Here is a 24306-nt window from a genome sequence, read left to right on the forward strand (position 1 = left end):
TGCTTCTGCTAGTGCTACGTATCATCTTCTCCCAGTTAGCTAGAAAGGTAGTCCTGGTTATTCTGAGAAGGTTTTTGTTGGTAAGCATGTGAGGAACATAGCTTGTTTCCCAGAACTTAATAAATAACTAAGAGAAAAACAGACTGAGATGTTCAGACTTTGACTGATGTGACAAGATTAATTTTATGGAGAAGGATAATAAAGCTGAATAATGTGTGCAGCTTTATGGGTTTGGGAAACTCATTTAAGCATGCTGGAGGACAGAAAACAGGAATACAAACAGCATGAGACGAATTTTCAGGGATAGACTCTCTAGAAAATAGCTTTTAGATTAGATAATTTTCATTTCAGTTTCATTTTATATGTGAAAGCAGCTTTTTTCTTAGTTTTTCTTAGAAGAGAGATTAAAAGCCATATTCTTGTTAAATGATGTCATAGCAAGAGTGCAAGCATTCAGGAGTGAATTTATTTGCTCTAATTTGTTCAAGATTTTCCCTACTGCGGAACAGTATCTTGAAAAATTTCTCTTACTGCTTACAGTACATGCTGGGATATATTAATTTATGATGTCAATCATAATTCCTCCCTAATATTTCTTTGGGAGAACTCACCTTTTAGTTTCCTTTCATTTTTTTTTTTTCACCTTAAACTTCCAAAATATCCACTGTATTACTGTGGATGAAGAGGAATGGTATTATACCTCTTAATGTTGAACTTCATTTCCCCAAAGAATTGTTGGAACACATTAATGGTGAGCTCACTCCTTACAGACAGTCAACTCAGGCAAAATAGGATGAGGTCATCCCTATCCAGTGTCTGAACATTTTATGCTGTGCTACTGTTTTGAGTACATCTCCTTTTCCCTTAGGTTCATGTGCAGTTCTCGCTAGACAGGCAAATATTAAAAAAAAAAAAAGAAAAAAAAATTAAAAATCAACAAGTTGGTCTAGCAAATTGAAAACAGAAAATCTTGCCAGGAAAAAAACCAAAAAAACGATACTGAAGTGAAGCTATTCAGTCTCTGTTTATCTCAGTTAGAATGACTGATGACTGTTTTTCTCTGCTCTTTGGCTGTTTCCTCTTTTCCAGTTTGAGTTTAAAATCTTCATAACATTATTTAAACTTCAAGTAATTGCAATATCCAAACACCCTAAATCTTGTGGCAAGAATACTCAAGATGCTAAGTCCTCAAAATTGGTCTGTGGGCAAGTTTATTAACTTGATAAGATGGTCTCCAGGAAAGCAATGATACCAGTATATTTTTATAAATGTTAATTTCTTGAAACTACACTCATGCTTCTAAGTGCAGCGTATATGTGTTTTGTATTTTTCTTAAACAAATCAGCAAGCATCTGATTTTTCTTTGTGTTAGTCTTGGCCAATGTTTCTGAGCTGGCTAATGTGACTCAAAAGAAAACAAAAATTAACACACATGTAGTTTTCAAACAACATGAAAGTTGGAGGACGGGTCAAATGTACCAATAGGTTTCTACCGCTGCATTTGGAGCATACCTATGAATAATTTGCTTCTTAATAAAGTTATATGGAAAGTTAAGGAAAAAGGCCATATATATATATATGGTAAGAAATAGTCTCTTGGAAAAATTATTCTGAGATAGGAGCTGGGACATGATCTATAGAAGATCAAGTGCAAATGCATGGTGTGGTGTTGTAGCTGAAGATGAGCATAGTACTTGGATCTACCTTCACAGGAACTTTAGCTGGAAAAAAGAAGTGATGTTACAGTCATGTGCAGAACTGAGAAGACCACTACTGGAATATTTTTACTGAATCTTTTTAGTTGCTTCAAAAAGAAGTATCAAGCAACTTCTAAGCATTCTGAAAAGAAGTGAGAGATTTTCAGTTTGGTTTTAGATGTCGTAACTGAGACCAATTTGTTTGCAAATACAAATATTGGATATACTGGATATATATACAAATGGAAATTTTGAATATACTGACAGAAGGCAATAAATCTGTCAGTACATGCTCTTTGACCTAAGAGAACAAAGTGCCTACCAAGCTCTAGAAACTGATGACAAATCAATTCAGATTCAGAATGGAGTGAAACATTTGAACAGTTAATAAACTACTAAGAACTATGGTAGAGGAAGATTTTTGACTTATCATTTTAGTGTTTAAATGAGAATGAGTATTTAAGAAACATCATCAAGCATAAAGTACTTCTTCTACACTGCAGAAAATGCTGGATAAAGTCCTTTGATACGTGATACTCCAAAAATTAGGCAGGATGGCCCTAATTGTACATTGCTTCTAAAGGACTGATTGCTTTTTTGAGAAGCAGTTGCTGTTGGAATCCCCAACCTGTCCTTCTTAGGTTTGACGGGACTTCTAAATTGGATCTCTGTAAATTATGATTAGGCATCTTTCTTTGGAAACAGTGATTTAAGCACTCTTTCCTTCCAATCAAAAGCAAATATTTCCAATACTTCACAGCAAGTCATAAAATAATGGAGCTAGCTGTGGAAACAGAGTGGGAAAAGATCACTGAAACCCATCTTTTTGAAAATTGTGAAGACATAAATAATGATAGAAAAGGTGTTTCCTGAGAAGCCTATTGTTGGAAGAAAAATATGCATAATGATTTGTAGGAATCTCTCTTGATTCTGAGGGTACTGATAGGTAGCCACTATTATTACCTGCCCTGTTTTCCTGAATGTATTAGGGGCAGCATCAGGGACACAGTAAATAATGATTTTTTTAATGGGTAGTGAAGAAGGGAACAACTTGCTCTCTTCTTCCTGCTGGGTCTCCCTTGACATATTGCTTTTAAAAAAGCTGTCACTTGCCTTCTGTCACATCATGGCACATTCCTGCCACTTGTGCTATGATCATATCCTCTGTTACTGCAATAAAGATTCCCCATGCAGTTACATGGGGATTACATGAAGCAGAGGGACACTCCTACAGCAATATTTTAGTGCAATTGGTTGCTCCCCAAACAGTAAAATGTTTTTTTACAGGTAATATTCAGCTAAATTCACTTTAAATAGAGATCAAAATGCAAACAGTAAGTCTGATTTGTAGAACAGCAAGAAATCTAGTTCTTGGCTATGAAATTAGAAAGATCTTTTTGAAAAAAAAAAAACCAAAGAAAACAGAATAAGAAGGCATAAGTCACAGAAGTATTTTGCTGGTATCTTGTCCCAGAGTACACTTGGTGCAGACTCAGACTTGCAGGTTTCCATCTCCAGGAGCCTCTGAAGCCTGCTCTCACTCCTTTTTCCACCTGCACATATGGATTTGAAGATGACACTGAATGCAAATGAGATTCAGAGCAGTTCCAAGGAACTCTCAGTTCTTCCTTCATAACAATAGAGATTTTTATACAATGACTTCTAGTAACTTTATTCTTTCTGAGGACAAACCCACTCTTTATTTCTGGATCTGAACTGCATTTTGAAATTCAATGAGACTTCGTTGTGTTGCTTTCTCCCCCAGGATGACCTCCCTTTTATGAAGTTAATTGCATTAGAGGCTGATCTGAATTTTTTCCAATGTGATTTACCCTGTGAAACTTTGTATGGCTTCATAATAAATGATTGTAGCATAAATATTTTTTGTGGACTTTCATAGTCTTACAATCCTTGACAAATTTCTGGCTTTGCAAGAAGAACTCTCATGCCAAGGGACTGATGGAGAAATCTAAGGCAGTTCTCAAGCCAGCTTCGCTGAAGCATTTTAAAGTTTTCTCCTCCTGTCTGCAACTTTTGGTCAATTTTAGGGGTCAGGCCTGATGAATGACTCTACAAACTTCTGCAGCAGCCTGGTCCTTGTTTTTATGCTTTTCGTGGATTGTTTGTTATGTTTGAATGTTTTACAGAATTAAATTCAACAAAATTCTGTTTAATAAGGATAAGGACTGGGAGTAGTTCCTCTCCTTAATCCCATTTCTCATTATTTGAAAAGTTGTTTTCCACTTTACTTTGTTTTTCAGCAGCTTCACATTCTTTCAGATGACCTCTCTGATTTGTGTTCAGATGTGCCTAAAGCAGCTGTGTCGAGGTAATCGAAGTTTATCCATTTTCCTCTCTTTGCCAGCTATCGCACTATATTAGAAATGGCGAGAAGCACGACACTGACTCTCTTAGCTGCATTGTCCAAGAGAGCTCTAAGTTTGTTACTCTTTATCTTCTTTTACAGACATATTTGAGAAGGTCCAAGAGGTAAAACTCTCGTTGGTCATTAAAGAAGCACATCACCATCATTGGTTAAGTGGAACACCACCCCTTGACTGCTTCTTGCAAGTAAACCTTAAACAACACCTGCAGAAATTGTTGTCCTTTACCAAGGATTGTTTGCATTCTTTCTTATGCTTTCTTAGGCCAGAGTGAAAATCTTGTGTCACTTAGTTTCACACAGGCTCTGTGTTCCTGCTTGCTTTTTGCATTTAGCATCCACAGTTCCCCTTTTTTGTTTTAGGGCACAAAGGTAGCATTTGTAATCTCCTGCTGGGCCTTTGCAGGAAAGAGAACAAACACTGCATCAGACAGTCTGTTTTTAGTTATTTTTCTTCTATGCATCTGTGATTGGAGGCTGTCATACTGCGTCTTCTACAGCTGACAGTAACATTTCTCTCCTCACTATCTTCTTACAAATTCATTCCTCAGCTTCTTCCAGGAGATCCCCAAGTACCATCCTTATTCAATAATGTCTCTCTTTTCAGTTTGTTTCTACTTTCAAATGATTTAGGTCATTGATTATTATTTGTAGGGTTTCCTTTTCTTTGTATTTTCTTTATTTTCTTCTCAGTTAAGCCACACTGTACCATCACTTAATAAGTTGAATTCTTGATGGGATTTAGCTAAGTGGATTATTACCATCCAAAATGCTGGGAACTTAGGTCACTGTGTCTTAACAATTCTAAATCAACTTTGTTTTGTCACCTGCACATTTAATATTACTTAAATATTGATGCATATCTTCTTAGTCTAGTCAACATTAAAAAAACCCAAAAAGCCCCCAATGAAACACAAAACCCTAAGCTACTCTTTTTCTGTTTATATTGTTCATTTAGTTTCATAACTTGGATCTACAGTGTGGCAAGTTTTCTCTGCTTCTTCAGTACAGCTTTTACACAGATTACAGTACTTTTTCTTTGGTTTATTCATCAAGCCGTTTATTTTTCTGGTTAAGTCTGACTAAAACTGACAATTGTCAGATGATTATAAAAATATCTTTTGTTAAGTCTCAGTTTCTTTTACATAAAACTTTGTTCCTTACAAATATTTGAATTACATAGTCTAGATGCAATGTCAGAGCTCTTTGGACCAATGCTACACAGCACCCATCCTATTCCAAAAGGTTGGAGAGGAACCTGGGAGAGGAACAGAGAAGGCAACCAGTCTGAGAAAGAGCTAATAGCAATAAGAGCTACATAACAATTGCACTTCCAAAAAAATAAATCAAAGACGTCAGATGAAACAGTAAGTGATCCTACTCAGGCAAGGAAAATATTTGTTCATCTATAGCTCAGCTGTAGAATTTCTTACCCGTGGAGGCAGTAGACACTGAAAGCCAATAACCATAAGCCATGGTTCTTATAATGATGGACAATCAATGGAAGGAAAAACCCCTTAAGGACTCCCTGAACCACAGATAGTGAGATGCTGGAAGATTATTACGCAGAGGCATCCCTAAGACTCTCACTGCTTTCTTATGCTTTTTTTGCTGGCTGCCCTAAAACACAGGACAATGTACGAGGCCATTTGTCTGAATCTGGAATGGATATTGCACACAAAAGCATTTTTTCAGACTTTTATGATATGAACTTGCATGCTTGGAATTCACAAAATAATAATATAAATTGCATGTTGTCTTCCGGCATTTTGGGTCACTTAACATCGCACAAAGACTGGAGCCTCCAGGACAGTCAACTTTGAAAACTGCAAAGGCTCTGCAAATGCTAGGGAGACATATCTGTTATGTTTAGTCTAGAGAAGTACGTGTACTTCTGGGCTGTAGAGAGCACATATCCTAAAGCAATTCCCTTCTGAACTGAATCTGCCTGTATGTTGCATAGGCTAGAGAAATAATTTGAAAAAGTGGAGGCAAAGAAAATGTACTGGGAGTCCAAATTTTTTCTCTTCCCCAAACAGTTTAACTAACCAACACTTGACATGTGACTGGCAAGATGGCCAAAACCGCAAATTCCTTCCCAATCTGTGGGAAAGATTATCTTCTATCATCTCACATTGTTTATTCAGCACTGACAAGGCAAAAAGATGAGGAGGGCTATTGATCTTGTAAAGCTTGTAATGTAACAAGTGGAAAGCAAACACAATTGGAGAGCAGAAAAAGGAAAAATTGAAGGATGCAAAACTAAAGAACCTCACCCCTTCAGAATCAGTAAGCATTTTAGGGGAAAATTTATCTACTTTAGTTTCTTATCTGTAAAATAAGGATATCTCACTAGGTTGCATGCAAATTTTTGGAAGTTAGAGGTGTTTATTTTCTGCAATAATGCACACAACAAAAAGGTTCCTAAGGAAACAGAATATTCTGTGTGCAATGCAATACACAAAAATGTGAGGCCCCACACTAGGTAAAGAGGAAAAGAAGAAAAAAAGAAATAATAGATAAATAAAAAATGGAAACAAAGACAATTCTGAACAGCAAGATGGTTCATTTGCTGAGCACTCTCCATCAAAGGAGCTAATCAAAAAAAGAAAAAATCCAAACAAGATTTGTTAAGAGTACAGAGACAGTCTCTGTACTTTTTATCTTCTGAGGACAAAAAAAAAAAGTCTGCGTAGCACTTTTTGTGCTTCATCAGGTCTGGGTTAATTTGAAAGGATGGCATGTCATGTTTTTATTTTATTTTTCCTCTGAGAGGTGAGGATTTTTCTCCTTATTACTCCCTTTTTAAACTTTCCTAACTAGTCAATCTGCTATGTCTGCTACCATATTTTTCTGAATATCTATCTTCTCACAGCCTTGTGAGGTTTCTAAAGGTTTTCTGGACCCTGTCATACAAGCATCTGTTCCTTGGGGCTGTCCCCAGACCACTCATTTTGTTTGTACCATGTCAGTTTGCTCAGTCTTTCTGATTATGGTTCTGGATGCCAAAGTTATGCCCATGATCTTAATAACCATAGCTCTGACTCTGCTTTCCTGCACCGGGAGATGATATCTCCATTTTATCTAGACTCAGGCACTACTTCATGCTCTTTGAGATGCATCATTTCAGCTCTGGCAGTTCTCAAACATCTTAAAGGTTGTGTTTCTACTCAGGCCCTAGGCATCTCTTCCCAGAAGGTAACAGGCTGCCCATTGCTTGCTTTCATGCAAGTCATGTTCTCATATGAAAATTTTAGTGACAGCCGAGATACATCAAACAGGTCTTTTCAAAACTGTTATCAAACTGGGAACTTTGCTGAGTACTCTTGGATTATTTTTCTTTCAACTACAGGATAAAATGATAACTGGTTGGATTCACTACCCTGATAGTGAGAGCATACAGGCAAGATGCTGGAAGATTAATGATGAAGTGTTTCTCAAGCTCAGGGACTAAAATTCACCCTATGTGCTTTGTGGGAGGGTGTCTTTACCACCAGCCTGTTAGACAGGCTGTGCTGGAAGCAGTGTCTCCACTCTAGTGATGGTATGACACTGCTTTTTTACACAGTGATTGTAGGATTCTGTAGAGCAGAAGACAGCTCTCTGAGGAGAGGAAGAAAATCCAGAAACTTAATTTCCAGTCTCTGATCCAATTTCTTTCATGTCTAAAACATCTGACTCAAAAACTAAGTTAAAGATTTTGAGAAAAAAAAAAAAAAAAAAGGAAAAAAAATATTCATATCTTACAGTTAAAATAGTTTTGAACTTTATTTCACTGCCACATTAGTGAGAAAAAGTACTGGAGTATTAATCTTCCAGAAACAATCAAAAAAAAGCCTTGCTTGTTTATCAAGTTTCCTATGGATTTGATTACATTAGAATTACTAAAACCAGCGATACTTCTCTGCATTACATGAATACTGAAACACTAGAACTCTATTACTTATCTTTTACAAATGGGATGTGAGGATACTGAATCTTGTCCCTGCCTCCAATAGTGAAGTTTTTGACACTGATTTGTTAATTGCCCTTCTTCATATGGAAAATTCCTTAGTATTTTATCAATCTCCATGGTGAATTTCTCCTTTTCACTGGTATATCAAACATAAAGATTATGAAGAACCTTGGTAGTTATTACCTTTCATTTGCTATCACAATATCAATCACCAACCTCTGTCAGCCAGTACTGCTGACTTTCTTGTTCCACTTACTAAATCCATCAGTTAACGCAATCTGGGCTTTTTCCCATTTTGTCACTGGCTATAAAGGAGCTTGCTGTAAAAGTATTGAAAGCTATGGAAATGGCCTACTTCGAATCCTTCAGGATCATGCTTACAAAAACCTTGGTCATGCTGGTGGGTTTGCACTACTTATTCTAATTATTAGTATTCTTGATATCCATTGCTTTGACTTTAGATCATCTTCTCATGCCTCCTCTCTTTGGAAAATATGGAAAGTCACAGCAAAGGATGGTGTTAGCCAGTGGTGGCGATGTTCTTAAGTTAATTTCATAAATAAAATGTACTTCTGGCATTCTATGAGAATGTTTCTTTTAAGTGTGTTTTTTAAACTCAAGGACAAGAACCTTGGTGTAAACCAGTGATGCATTTTAGATAGAATATTGCCATACTGTTTCTGAATTAGGTTGGCTTTATTTTTTCTGTAATGAAACCACTTCAAAAGCAAACTTTCCAGACCCTAGGCTAGGCAACCCAAAGGAACTGACATTCCTAGGAAGTCTGTTGAACTGTTCATTATTACTTCATTTTAATTCATTGATATAACAAATAGACAATGTTTAATGTAATAACCAACTCTGAAAGTCATATTACAAAATGATTTTGGCTTTTTTCTTTTTTTTTTTTTCCATATAGCATGATAAAGGTCCTTGTTATAGATCAGTTTATGACTCTCTTTTTTTTCTTTAATTTATATAGTTTGATAATCAAAGCATGAGGAAAGTCCAGTTAAATTAGAATTGCACTGATCACACTTCAGTACGTGTCTCACACTCCTTTGAAATATCATTATTTAGGCCAGCTTAAAAAAATGAAAGTGACAGAAGGGTAACAGCTGTGATTAGAAAAACAAAGGCAATATTTTGTCAATTATTCTTGCTTTCAGAAAGTTAAGTTGTGTAAACTAATGTGGAACAGTGCTGAAAATCTCCAAGTGTTCTGCTTTTTATTGTTTTGGCTTTATTTAAATTCTGCAACTCTGCCCAGGTAAGTCATTCTTGCTGCCTTTGTTCCTGCTGCAGGAAGGTTATGAGAGCAACCCCTGCTCCTTAAAATGCATGGTTATTTACTTTCTTTGAACAATAGAGAATTTAAACACCAATTTTTAACTTCTACAGAAGTTAAGACAATGACAAAGAATAAGTGTCAATGAGAAACCTAAAGTCAAATGTTATCTTGGTATTCAATGGAAAAAATGTGAATTCTATAATTAGAAATTACATGGAACAGGTAAACAATCAAAACATTCTTCTGCAAGAACATCAGTTTCTCTGTGGTAGGTTCAGATTCTTTGTTGAATTACAATTTTATGCCAAACAACACAGAGTTCTTTTTTTAAAAAGATGATGTGTACAAATAAACTGTATAAATTGGTACAGCAATCATAGCAAAGGAAATGGATGTAAAGTGTTCCTATTGGCATTTACATTTGAAAACAATTATATTTAGAAATATTGTGGGATACAAAACAAATGAATAAAACTATAGAATGCTATCAGGATCTTTAAGATGCATTTTCCTATTTAGCATCACAATGGTTTCTCTGGTTTGTTTGTCTACAACAAAAAGATGTTACTTTGAGTAAATATACCTGTCTTTATAGATACATAAGAACACGTGTTGTGGGTTTTTGCTAAAAGAGATTACATTTAATGTTGTGTCTGTAGACAAACATCACTTATATGACGCACAGATTTGCCTGGAAGTTGCGATAAATTGTTGCAGCACTGCTATGCTAACACTACTCAGGGAATGATGTCTATTTTTGTGTCCTGAGGAATGTGGTGACCATTCAGGTGCTCAGCATTCCCATCCAGGTGTGACTGTTGCCCTTGCAGTATATCTTACCTCACACCTGTCTGATTGGTGCATAGAAGATGATGACTGCAAAATGCTACAGGAATTCCTTTCTGCTGAAAAGGTAAATATTTCTATTAGCACAACAGATGATGCTGTTCAAACTACTATGAAATACCCATATATTTACATTTTTACTAATTATACTAAACCTCTTAGAAACAGTTCAATAGGTTTTAAAGTGACTCCAGCTGTGAGCGTCATTCCTCTTCTCCTTCCTTTCTTCCTTCCCTGCCCAATCTTGCTGAGACACCAAAGTGTTCCTGGAGAACTTTATCTCAAAGCAGTGGCTGCAGAACCTGTTTCTCATACACTCCCTTATGCAATACTGTCAAGATGTGCAAGCCTCTCCCTTCTCCACTCATCTGAGACTGCTAGTCCCAAATGCTCAAAAGCACTGTCCTAAGGAATGTTATCCCTTAGGGAGAGGAGAAGGCATGTGTGGTTTGCTTTTAGGGTCACCTCTTTCCACCATCAGGGTAAGGAACCGTATGCAGATGTCAGAGAGGATGGGGAGGGGACACAGATGTAGCAAGAGCAGTTGGTACAGCAGTAGAACAAGCTGTAAGCTGTGGATTCTGCAGCAGACTTGAGAGAGAGCACTTTTGGTAGAGCTACGACAGAGCAGGATGCTCTGCCAAAGTGAAGATAAAACAGTTTCAGCAATACCCTCTTTTAATAAGTTATACTGGTGGAAGGAGAATGGGAGTCACTGTGCTTTTGGTGCTGCAGAATGCTGAGACTCATCAACACCGAAGTTAAACACTGAGGACGTGCAACGTTTCCTGACAGAAACTGGCACTGGTGATGATGTGACAGACAAAGCTCCTGATAAAGGAATCAACAAGTGATAGTACTGATAACTTATCTAGACTGCTGAGCTGACACTGGTGGTGACAGCAAGGTGACACTGCTGGCCTGTAGACACGTGACTAACAGCCCAGTCCCACTTTTTAATGGCAGGATCTTCCTACATACCCCTTCTCAGAATGTGAATGGAATTTTCTCCCTTGAGTGGGGACACTTCTAAAGGTGTGCCCTTCAGCCTGAACAAAGTTTGCTCACAATTGGGTATTTGCTCACAATTGGGTGAGTATAATCAACCTCTACTTAATAATTATCTTGCTGCCTTTAGCATCATTGCTTCAACATCACTTCCATTAAGAGGGTACTACACTAGTAGTTGTAGCTATATGTGTCGTAAATAATTTTGATTAAGGTTTTTTTAATCTAGCTATCACCACCATCCATTTAGATAGATCATTTATTTAGTCATATAAATAAATACATTTGGTTTGCTATCCTTAATCCTGTGGGACAGAATCTTATAAAGAATCAATTACACATATTATAATCCTTTTGACATAAGCCTTTGACCAAGTCTGGGGCTAAGATTGGATCCAGCTGCACTAGGCTTCTTTCTGAGAAGGAGTTTAGAAAGCAGGGGGATCCTTTCTGCATCTTGTGACACAAGAGGAGGATCACCCTGATAAACTTTGTCTGAAGCTACCATTCTACCCATGGCAACTTCTGCTACTACAGCATTCCTTTACTGCCCATCACTGAGTTTCTAGAGAAGCTGGTAAATGAAAGGAAAGGTCATTTTCATAGAAGACATTGGTATTTTGAATCATACTGAAAACTATCTAGCAAAGCCTTTGAGCTTTACTCAAAGCTTTGTTTGAGGAAAATGTAGAAGTGCCTTTAATTTTTGTAGTTTCATTTTTTAATGCCTCACAAATGTTTATCACATCTTCTTGAAATATATCACAGCATGTCAGAAGATACATTGGGAAATTCTCTATCTCAAATTAAAATATTAATTGAGTATTAATAAAAATACATTATTTTCTGAATCTACCCACTTCTACTTAACAGTGTGACACAAAGGAATAAGGTTAAGTATCTGGTGAACTAATTTAAGGAGCATCTGTTTATGACAAGTTGTTAGCTTGTTAAAGTTCTACTCAGCAGCAAAGAGAGGAGCTGGGACTGCAAGTGCAAATTCATACATTTAATTTATGCTTTCCCATTGTAGAAGAGTAAAAACATTAATTGTGTTCTTCTTCCTTTTTGCTGCCTGAATTTTGCATAATTTAGTGCACTGGATGAGAGTCTCAGTGGCATGTCCACACTCCAGCCTATCCTGGAAACTGGTGGTAGGGAAAAAAATACAGAGCTAAATCTCCTCAGACTGAGGACAAAACACATAGGTTCAGTATTAGATGACACTCAGTAATAAGCTTTAGATCTAGTGGTCATCCTTAGTGATCTGGGATTCATTCCATAATTTTCTTATTTGCTCTACTACCACCATGGACTATGTTTTTGTTTCTTAGAGTGAAACGATCATGTTTCAAAAAACCCTAAAAACATTAACCCCACAAAAAACAGCACCAAAGACCCAACCAAACAACCAACAAACAATTCTCTCCCACAAAAGCCCTCCATGCAGGGCCTAGTTCCAAAAAAAGAGTTTTAAACTCACCTTTATAAATTGATCAAATTACTGTATGTCTGGGTTCTTTAGATAGGTAGCTAAAATTCTCAGATTACACAAGAAAGCATGTCTTGGTGGAAGGACAATCCATGCAGCTCTACCTCCAGAGAAATATGATGAGAATGTGTCTGTGAATTCCTTCACCAAAGTGTAGCAAGACATGGAAAGGAGACAAACATCAAGAAATAAAGGGAACAGCTACCAGCTCATACAGATAATTTTATGGTGAACTAGTTTTTCCTATTAGAGCTTTAATTTCTGTCAAATAAAATCTTATAGATTTACATACTTAAAAATGCTGGTATCTTAGTGTTTCAGCACTCTCCTTGGAGATGCTGGGGAATGTTAGCTGATGAAAGACTGTGCCATTGAACTGAAAAATTTATTTCCTCTGGGAAGCAATTTAATTACAGAAAAATGTTTTTCATTTTCACAGAAAATTGACTATATCTTGTTTGTTTATTTCTTTTTGCTTCTGCTGTCAGTCCATTACCATTACTGGAAGGAAAATGTAAATGTATTTCATTCCTGGCAAGAGTATTTCACCTTCCCCTTGTGTTTCTTAATCAAATAGCAAAATTATCTTGGCATTAAATTATTGAAAAATTATACTGTTTATTGACCTTTGCATTTTAAACATCTTTATAAATATTTCCGCTCTAAATTCTTGAAAAATAATTAATATTAACTGTTTATTTGATACCATAATTCACATTTTTGCCTTCCAAAGCAGGCAATAATAGATAAAATTCCACTGAGGGTACAGGGCAATAAAAGAACTTCCAAAAAAAATCTGCTCAAGAATACTCAAGCATATAATTCACTATTTAAATGATTTAGTGTACTTCAAATTGAATTTGTGAGAGAAAAAAACTTTTGCTTTTTAATGATATCTAAAGAGTGAAACTGCTTTCAGGCAACAAATGATCAAGTAAGGAGGAATTACTGATGTAATTACAAAAGCCCAGCATAATTGAAAGTAAATGTTATTCATCTATTCTAGTTTATAAGATGTTCATAACACTTCATACAAAAAAAAAGATGAATAATGATAGGAAGAATTCTTATTTTGAGGAACGAGAGCATTTCTTTCAAAGTTATATCAGATTTTTTTCCTTAAGATGGACATTGGAATTAATGAACAATTCATTTTTTATGTAAATGAATTGAAGAAAATATATCATTAATACCTATGCTATTCCTTTGTTTTTTTAATCACTGGAGCTAGACTTGCAAAAAGCAAAAATGTTCAAAGAAAACATGCATGAAGAAACCAAGCTCTTCTTCATAGAGTAAGTATTTGCAAAAAGTGTTTGTGCATAAAGAATATACATTTATATTTTCCTAGCAAGGCATCCAGTAACAAACAAGGTTATCTTCATATGCATTCCATGCTCTTTTCATCACCTACAAATCTTGACACTTGTGTTGAAGGTGTTGAAGGTGAAGAACCTTTTCTATTTCTTCCATTTGTTTATTTTGTTTTTATCCTGCAACACATTCACATGAAAATGAATATTTTTCTCTTCTTAATCAATATGTAGCAAACTCTGCCCTGCAATAAATTCAGCTTTGTCATACTTGCCTTTTAGAGCAGTAATGTGCCTCATATCTGGGGATATTTTCAACAACTGTTTTGTTGCTGGACTTCAGTGACTTCCTATGGTTCCCTCAGTGGAGGGAGTGGAAGCTGGTTATAACCCTTAGTTTCAGAGAGGCTCAACATAGTGGCACTGTTCCCGGGGGAAGCCTTTGGGCAATGTATTTTGGACCTGCAATACAGCAAGGTGACTGCAGCAAAGATTTCAGAGGCACCACATAAATAAGGGAAAAGACAATAGTGCTGTTATATAACATGGTCGGGGCAATAATAAATGGTTATGGAAACAGTTCACTCTCTGCATAGCTGAGGGGTGCAACTACCATGCAAGAGTTTTAATTTCTCAGTCATGGAATTAGTCTCACTCAAATGCCAGACCTACCTGTCATTATGCTATTGGTAGGTTCAGTTCAAGCAGCCTCATTAATGCAGGAGTTTCATTAATTTGAAAGGGTTTGTATAGTGCATGTGACTCCAGAGGAATAAGGAACATTAGCCCTAAGACCCTATTATACAGTGAGGAGACTTTTGGCTTCTCCCAGAAGACTGTCTAGTACAAAAGCACAAAAAAGGTTCAGGTAAGACTTGTCCTAGTTTTCTACCTAGATAACTTTCAAAGGAAAGCCAGAGTCTGACAAAATTTTGTATCAATAGTTACAAGCAAATGATAAGCCTCTAGATATTCAATAACTCTTAAATACGTTATTAAACTTGAAATGCGTTTAACATTGTCCGGGTTTGAGACAAACTTGGGAATCACCCCAGGACATTCATAAAGGTTCTCAAGCCAACAGCATTTTGTGTCAAGGTTTTTCATAATGGCTTTCTCTAATAAAACTGGCTCTGTTACTCAGAATACTGAGATCAAGGAGAAGTACAAGCCACATTACGTTCCCAGCCTGACTGACATAATTCCATGCACCTCAGCAATGTTGCTTCCCATTTACTCCTGTGCAAGGCTTTGGTTCAGCAAAGCAGTTACATATGTGCTGAAAGCCCTCACTTAGCAACGAAATCCCTTCATTTAACTGTAGGCAAAGATAGACTGGATCGCAGTGCTTGTTATTTTTTCCTTTATTGTTTTTTTTTTTTTAAGTTAAATGTGTGCCTAAAATCTTTACTGGATGAGAGCCTAATTGAATAAAATAGCATATTGTAGTCTATCCCCTATAATCTTCTCCATAATGTTCACAATCTTTCTTCTCTAAACTATCTTTCCGGATACTGTTTACCTTGTCTTAGCACTAAATGCAATATGATCCCCTGAAATTTCCACATAGCACAGGGCTTCATAAAATGGAGAAAGGGGTGAGGACCCTCTGACATAATGAGTTTGCCTTTGTAGGTCATATTAAGCAAGAATTATGAGTTAAATTTGCAGTGCGATTAATTATCCAGCAGGAAAATTAAGTATTGCTTTTTAATATCAAGTTGAACTCTGGTGTAAGGCCATTAATTCAGAAAATAAGAAGAACATTCTCAAGTAAATTCATGAGCATTTTAATTTAAAGAAAGAGAGAGAAATGCTGTGTTCAGTATTAAATTGAAAATAAACATCAGATTGAAAGTAGCAATTCTGACCCAAAACCTGCTACTGAAACTGGAAGGAGTAGTGAAGTCAGAAGTATGCCTGGCTGATGGGAGTCCTGGGTGGCAGTTCCTGATTACTGTGATAATTTCTGGAAGATGTGTTTGGAGTGGAAGCTGGATCATTTAATAGCCTTCCACTTACTCTGAGATATTATACTGTCATCTTCATAAAACAATAGAGCTCTAACACCTAACAAGTTCTTTTTTCTTTCCTCACTGCTCTCAGTGGAAAGCTGTTCCAGCACACTGCTGCACCTTGTCTAATTTCCAGACTAAATTTAACCATGACCAGGGTATAAATATTTATTCACATGGTGGTGTTCCCCTTTATTTAAAGGCTGGTAGAATGCTTTGCCTCATTAGTGTTTACACTTTTACCTCCAGGCACAGCTGCTTTGTCTGACTAAATGCCATATCACCATTTCTCTCAAAGCCAAGCAGATTTTGCTCTTTCACTGCATCTGCATTAGTCCTAAGCTACCCAGTGAGTGCAGATGTATGGCATAGTCAACATTTGTGCCTGAAGTCTGTACTATTGTCATGACAGGTTCCAGCTTTTGCTTATGTGCTTTTGTGTTGGATGGTCTGCTTTTGTTGTTTTTTCCTGTTTTGTTTGTTTGCTTGTTTTCGTATTTTGGTTTTGGTTTTTTCTGGTGCTGTTTCAGGCCTTCACCTTCATGTAGACATTTAGAAATTTTTGTATCTCTGGCCATAGCATATATTGCACTTCATATTGCCTATCTATACTGGCAGCAAGATGCATCTTGAATGACACCAAAAGGCATCTTTCAAAAAGCAAACTTTAAAAGGCAGAGTAATTAGGAGAGATATACATGAGCATCTTCTTTGCATCCCCATGAGAGCTTCTATCTCAAATGTGCAGACAGCAGTAAACTTCCACAGTAGTCTACAGGACTCATTTAAGCAGGTTTTATGAAGACAAATGTAACCCCAAAGTAAATAAGAATAACAAGGTTGTGCATGGAACTTAAATATAGAGGATTCTGATGTGTGACAATGTGAACAGACAAATTAATTCTCCCCCAGGTAGAAATTTGTAATATCTGAAATATCTGACTAAAATTTGGTCACTTTTTATCTTGCTATGTCAAAACTGCTTTTCTGATTTTACTTTTTATCATAATCATAGATAGAAGTCAACTTTATTTCTCAGACATCCCTTGTTAGCTTTGTGCCCTCCTTTGCCTTGCCTTTCCAATTTTTTTTCCCTGCCCCAGTAACTTTGTAGTAAAAGTGCAAAAACCAACTTGGCAGAGTTAATGCAGAATTATGTGCCAGCCTCTCAGATCTGCAGTTTTGATGCTTTTAATTTTAGACTCTTCCAAGGAAAAATGTTTTTTCTAAGAGTTGGGGAATTATGAGTGTTTACTCAATGTTGATACTTATGATGTTTGCATAAGCAAGTTTTTGGATGTTGTGTTGTAGACTTTAAGAGTTTCTGTAAACTATGTTCTGCAAACTATAAGAGTTGTAGTTTGTACTGTAACTATTTAAATTTTTTTCAGTAAATTGAGACTGATGTTTTCTTGATGAGTGCCCTGGGAAACTTGGATACTGCAGATTATTTGTCATTGACTTTAGTGTCCTGGCATTGAATGATCTACCCTGACATAATGTTAGCACACACTACGTCACCATGGGATATGAGCCATGAGACACGTTTTATTTCTTGTCCTAAGTTACTGCTGCGTGCTCTAAAGCAGTTCTTGCTTTCCACCTCAGCAATGACTGTGATGATATGAAACCTTTCTTGACCAGTTTTTTTTTCTTAGTTCATGGATTGTTCAAAGACTCAAAAGTTATTAATGATTCCACTAAAGCTCTGGTCTCTTTTTACTGGATTATCACCTTTTTATTAAATACTGGAAAGGGATTGATATTCAGTGGTAGTGTGTTAATGCAATTATTCATTAACTTTTTTTCCCACACCTGCTCTGTTCAATAGCTTTTATTCATGTCTGGAAGCATTAATAATATTCAGTTTAGTTCTGTAGTTAAATTGGCTAATGCAATAACTTTGCCTCAGCCTTCACCAGCAGGTGCTCCAGACACACCATCCAAATCAAGGAAGACAAAGGCAGGGACTGTGAGAATACAGAACCCCCTGACTGTAGGAGAAGATCAAGCTCAAGACCACCTAAGGACCATAAAGATGCACAAGTCTATGGGATCAGGTGAGATGCATCCACAGATACTGAGATGACTGGTGAATGAAGTGGCTGAGCCTCTTTCCATCCTATCTGAGAAGTTGTGGCAGGCCGGTGAAGTTCCCACTGACTGGAAGAGGGGACACATAACCCCCCATTTTTAAAATTAGTTATAAATTTTCCCATTTTTAAAAAGGGAAATACACAGGGAATTACAGCCCAGTCAGTGGCATCTCTGTTCCCACCAAGATCATGGAGAAGATCCCCCTGGAAAGTATGCTAAGGGACATGGAAAACAAGGAGGTGATTGCTGACAGCCCTTCACTAAGGACAAATTTTGCCTGACAAATCTGTTTGCCTTCTATGACAGGGTTACAGTGTCGGTGGATAAGGGAAGAGCAACCCATATGTCATCTGCCTGGACTTGCACAAAGCATTTGACACTGCCTCACATAGCATCTTTCTCTCTAAACAGGGGAGACATGGATTTGATGGATGGACCACTTTGTGGATAACAAATCAGACGGACAGTCCTACTCCAAAAGTTGCAGTTTACAGCTTGGGGACTTTTTTTAAAAGAACTTCTCAAACAGAATTGGTTGGCCAAATACAGGAATAATTGGCTGAAAACCTCTGGAATGCCATCTTAAGGGACTCTAATCACCTCAAAAATAAATACAGTATACATTTTCATCACTATATTACTCTCAGACCTAGTTGCCACTTGCAAAACCAAGGGAAGACTCATAAATTCTTTGGAAGGTAGACAGGACCTAAAAGCTTAAACAAGGAACAAGATGAAGTGTGTTAATGATCCGTAGATCTGTTGTTCAATTTTTAAATAAGCGTTCAAGAAAATCTTGCAAGTAGTTGGAAAAATATAACTGACACTTCTCTCAAATTGTCATGGAATGTACTCCAGCTGTATTTATTATACACATTTTCCCCATGTGCTATGTGCTTGCATTCTTTTGTGATGAATGATGTTGCCGTGTGTTGGAATCTTCATGCTATCTTTCTTTGAATCAGGAATGTGCAGAGGGTTATTTGAGAAAAAAATACTGTGGGACTTCCCCTCATATTTTTGAATTTGTAGCATGGAGTTGAGCAGTGGCTGAACATCTTGGTTTAGGAGAGTTCACTGGAAGCAGAACACAGCCTGCTAATGCCACCAGAGAACTCATACCTTGCTGCCCGATTTGCCATGTCTACAAGAACTGAGGATCAGAACTCCATCTGCTGTTGTCTGACTTTTCATTGGAAGCCCTTGGACATAAATGTCACCTTTCTGATAAGGTAAATTGTGGGCCTGGGACATCCCTAATACTCCTAGACACTACAGCAGCAGTAATTAATGCATTACCATGAATCACTGTGGCTTCATGGAAATTGATAAACTTGGCAGCCACCCAAACCTGGAGAAGAATTTCACTGTAGGGAGGCCTCCAAGTCCATCATGGAGCATACTAGAAAGCAAGCTGATCTTGTGGTATGCAACAAATGTAAAGATCCAGTTTCAAAAAGGGAAAGAAATGATACAACATGTAATGCCATAAAAGCCATATGCCATCACACAGGATATTACTCACATGGCACAGATCCTCATAGTGACATACACTTTGCTATTTTACCCTTATGTTGTGACTGAATGCTAGAGTTAAAGCAAAAATGATAAAAGTAAACAGCATGTAGCTTAAGTTTAAAGAGAAAGCTTCCAAGAAATACAAGTTCATTTGTAGGAAAATCTTTCTGTTTCTGGTTTCTCCTGTGATTTCAGTTTTCTCATAAACATGTTGAATTTTGAAATTTGTTCTGCATTTTTACTTCCAGTGGAAACAATAAATGAACTGGCATTCCAAGTCTCCTCTTCCTAGATGATCTTCTCTCTTCCTTAGTGTGCTGTTACCACTTGGCCAGCATTGCTTTCTGATTTTCTCTCTGACCTCTTTCTCTTGCCTTCCTGGCAGCACAGTGGCTCACTTGGCGATTGTTTCCTTCTTTGACCCCAGTGAAAAGCAATGGTTAGAAAACTTTCCTAGGATATGAAAACAATGGCTTCAGCTCTTTAAGAAAGATCCAGCTCTCCCACTACTGGGCAAGTGCTGTAATCACTCAGCTGTTATGCAGAATCTGCAGTTTTCCTGTTCTCTGTGATGAAGTCAGTGCCATCATTTTCTTTTCCTCCCATGATCTCAGTGCTAAGGGTAAATATTCCGAGAAGGCATAGGGGACAAACCCCCTTAGGGATGCATGTAGAATTTAAGGGCCTATCTGCCTAAATCCAGACTGCAGCAGAGCAGAAGATGAGGTGCCTGAATCGCTCCTCAGACTGGAAGGATGGAGCGTTCTGCTCACAATACACAGCATCACTGCAGGAACTTGCAGGATGGTCATGACACGCTGACAGATGGAGATACTTGGGAGTTTAGGTGATTTGACTCTTGATCACTCTCAGGTACACGAGCAGAATTCCAGCACAAGAAAAGGTATAAACCATGTCTGTAAAATTGACTACAACATTCAGCAAAGTGTTTGTAAAGTACCCAAATACACTTCAGAAGAGTAAATCTGAGTGCACAGGATGTTGATGGGAAGTAGGCCTGGAAGTTGACTGTGCAGTCAGGGCAACTTCGCTGATGCAGTAGAAGAAATATTATCAGAGAAACTGTATGTTCAGTCTCTAGGACAGTGTAGCAGGTTGTCTGTGGCTGGATCCCAGGCACCCACCAAAGCCTCTCTATCACTCCTCTCTACAACTGGAGAGGGGAGTGAAAATAAAACAAAAGGGTTCATGGCTAGAGATAAGAACTGTGAGAGATCACTCACCAAATACCGTCACAGGCAAAACAGACTGGAATAGGGGTTATTAAATGAATTTATTACTCACAAAATCAGAGCAGGATAATGAAAAATAAAACAAGATTTTAAAAACACCTTCCTCTCATCCCTCCCTCCTTCCCAGCGCTATCTCCAGCAGCATAGGGAAATAGGGGAAGGAGGTTATGGTCATTATCTCTCTATTCAGGCAGAGGAGTCCTTCCCCTGCTCCAGCATGGGGTCCCTCCCATGACAGACATTTCTCCATTAATTTCTCCAGTGAGAAGCAACCATCCCACCAGCAACAGTTCTCCACAAACTGCTACAGTATGGGTTACTCTTCCATGTGGTGCACTCCTTCAAGGACAGGCTGCTCCAGTGTGGGTCCCCCATGAGGTTACAAGTCCTACCAGGAAACCTGCCCCAGCATGGGCTCCTCTCTCCGTGGGTCTGCAGGTCCCCACCAGGAGACTGCTCCATCATGGGTCTTTCATGGGTTCACAACCTCCTCTCAGGCATCCATCTGCTCCAGCATGGGCCTCCTCCAGGGGCTGCAGGTGGATCTCTGCTCCACCCTGTACCTCCATGGGCTGCAGGGGCACAGCTGCCTCCCCATGGGCTGAACCAGGGGCCGCAGGGGAATCTCAGCTCCGGTGCCTGGAGCACCTCCTGCCCCTCCTTCTGCACTGACCTTAGGTCTGCAGGGCTGTTCCTCTCACATATTCTCATCCTGCTCTTTTCTGGTCCCAATTACACATGCAAATCAACTTTTTTTTTTCTTCTTCTTCAATATGTTAGCACAGTCATTACCTCCATTTCTGATTGGCCCAGCCTTGGACAGTGGCACATCTTGCCTCCTGGGATTAGCTCTGCCGGACACGAAGGAAACTTCCAGCAGCTTCTCACAGAAGACACCCCTGTAGGCCCCCTCACTACCAACACCTGGCCACACAAAGTGACTACAGAGGGGCTGCCTATCTTGGCACTGCTCTGTCCGGTTGTTAGGACAAAGCACAAAGACTGTCATAACCAGAGGATGAAGCAGAGAGAGACTGTCGTAAGCAGAGATGAACTCAATGCTTTGAGAATCATACTATAACTTTTCTAATTATTTGGATTATAACTATCATCTATGGTCATTTATGAGCACTCTTAAGCTTAAAACACACATTCATATACATCTGGGATGGCTTAAAACTGAAAATTAGCCTTTTCTGTGGAGGAAGAATGTGGATGTATTAGTGTGGCACTGGTCTTTGCCAGACTCTTCTTTTGCTAATGATTCAAAGCCCTTGGCTGTTTCCAGGGAGAAGGAAAATAGGGATGTTTTCCACAAAAACACATTCCTTGCTCTGTACCTAGATATGATGTAGAATCCAATGTGGACAAGCATGAGTCATGTGCTCCACATGCCTTATGGCACTTTGTAAGTAGGCAGTGAAGTGCTGGCTCATGAGTCATCAGCTTCGAGTGAGTGGGCAGTCAAATCCTGCATAAGCTGATTTTTCGGAGCCATTTCTAATGGGCAAATATAGCACAGGCAAAGTATTTTGGTTTTGTTTGTGTCTCCTCGGCTTCAGTTTTGGCCAAGACCCCATGTTATTAGGCCTGACATGTCCTACAAGTTCTATCTTGTGCAATTCCAACTTTGACATGCTTGTCCAGAGAAGATTTGTCATCTACTTCTCTGTAAGCAGTTTCCATTTTCCTTAGCTTTACAACAGAAGCAAGGAAGTGAATGGAAATAGCAAAGATAAATAAAGTGTACTATTTCTTCTGCTGTTAGGGCTGCTTTGGCATCCAACTATGGTTCTATTGAGTCTTAAATTCAAAATATATATTTTCCCTTTCACTAGTTTTCCTTTTAGGGCCATTAGATGACATAAAATGGATGTAATCCTGCTATCTCAAAGCTTCACCTAAAACTTCATACAGTCACAGAAATCCTGCCACTTGTTGAGATGGAGCTCCTGTTGCAGCAAAAATAACCTCAACTGAGTTTCAAAAGTGCCATGCCTTACTTGTACTCTTTATTCCCAGGACCATACCTGGGTCAGACATTCCCTCCACCTTTACACAAACTGCAGAAGGATGGCAAATTGCCCCCTTCCATTCTTCTCTGGACCCTTGGTGTGTGGCTCACAAGGACACTTTCATAAGACAGCTTTTCAGATAGTAAGAGAAAGACAGCCAGCTCAAACTGGACTGGATGAGACTACTCATCACTGCTCCTTGGACTTGGCATCTCCCAGAAAACCAGCCTTGCTCTGCTGCCGGCTGCAACCACTGCTGCTATCTCAAGGACCAAGGTGCGCACAATGCCTGGTGGAACTGCTCTGCAGACTCACAAGGCTGTCCTGTTTGAAAGCTGCTAGCAACAAGCATTTTTAAAAAAGATTTTTCTTAATATAAAAATCAGTATCAGTTGCAACTTTCCCTCAAACCCCACCCTCCTCAAACCCGAGTTAAACACGAAGACCACCAGTAAAAGCAGACTGCCGACAAAGCGCTGCAACCCAGACTCTGGACGCTGGATGTGGAATTGCCCATAGCCCCTTTTTCTTGGCTGCCGTTCCACTGCACACCCGCTGTGCCGGCACACAGGAGGCGGCCTCTTCCAGCGTCCTCCAGGGACACCTGATGGAGCAGGATCAGACTTCAAAAAAATAACACAGCCTGTCCCTTCCCGGCTTTCGAGGGCCTCACGTAGTACCCGAACAGTAGTTTCTTGGACAGCCTCTTTGTTTCACCCGAACTGCAGAGCAGTTGCATGCACGACTGCTCCCCCGCTCCCTCCAGCTTTCTTGTATCACATTTCAGCCAGGGCGGGGATGGGGGGGATCGGGCAAGTGGGATCCCCCCGGACGGGATTCTCTGAGGGAAAACGCTCTCCCCAGGGCGGGGGATGCGAGGAATCGGCCGCACCGCAGCGCGGCGGGGCAGGACACGCTGCCCTCCGGGGATGTCCCCCCGACCCCGCCGTGCCCCGGGCGGCTGCGCTGCGGGTCCCGGGGCGCTCGGCCGCGGACAAAGGGGCAGCGCCGGCGGGACGGAGCCGGGGGCTGGCCGGCGGCGCGGCGGGGCCGGAGCGCTACGCCCCGGCGGCCGGAAGACAGGGCGGGGGGTGAGGGGTGGGGAGAGGGGAGGGCGGCTCGGCCCGGCTGAAAAGGAGGGCTCGCCCGGCGCCCCCCACCCTCGGTCCTGCTCCGCGGGCGTCCCGCACCATGGCGCTGTCCTGGAGGAGCTGGCTGGCCAACGAGGGGGGCAAACACCTCTTCCTGGTAGGGGCGGGCCCGGGGGGGTCCCCTCGGCGGGGCTGACCCGCGGAGGAGGCTCAGGCGGGGCCGGTGGGTGCTGGCAGGCGGCGGGGGCCGGCCCGGGGGCTGCCCCGCGGGTCGGGGCGGCCGGGGCTACTTTTCCCGGCCGGGGCAGGGGTCCCGGCGTGCGGGGCAGGGG

The 24306-nt window shown here is 39.5% G+C and overlaps 1 protein-coding gene across 1 annotated transcript in view; it reads left to right on the forward strand.

Moving 5' to 3' along the window:
• The first annotated feature begins 24052 nt into the window (after window positions 1-24052).
• Window positions 24053-24306, forward strand: part of NOX4 (NADPH oxidase 4) — a 110050-nt gene continuing 109796 nt past the window's right edge. Inside the window, exon 1 of the mRNA XM_005516181.3 lies at window positions 24053-24131. Coding sequence (XP_005516238.2) covers window positions 24075-24131 — 57 coding nt within the window. The 5' untranslated portion in view covers window positions 24053-24074. The remainder of the gene's footprint in view (window positions 24132-24306) is intronic.

This window comes from Pseudopodoces humilis, chromosome 2, assembly GCF_049639895.1.
Source record: "Pseudopodoces humilis isolate 2021_Gansu_Grassland_sample_001 chromosome 2, ASM4963989v1, whole genome shotgun sequence".
NCBI classification, from domain to species: domain Eukaryota; kingdom Metazoa; phylum Chordata; class Aves; order Passeriformes; family Paridae; genus Pseudopodoces; species Pseudopodoces humilis.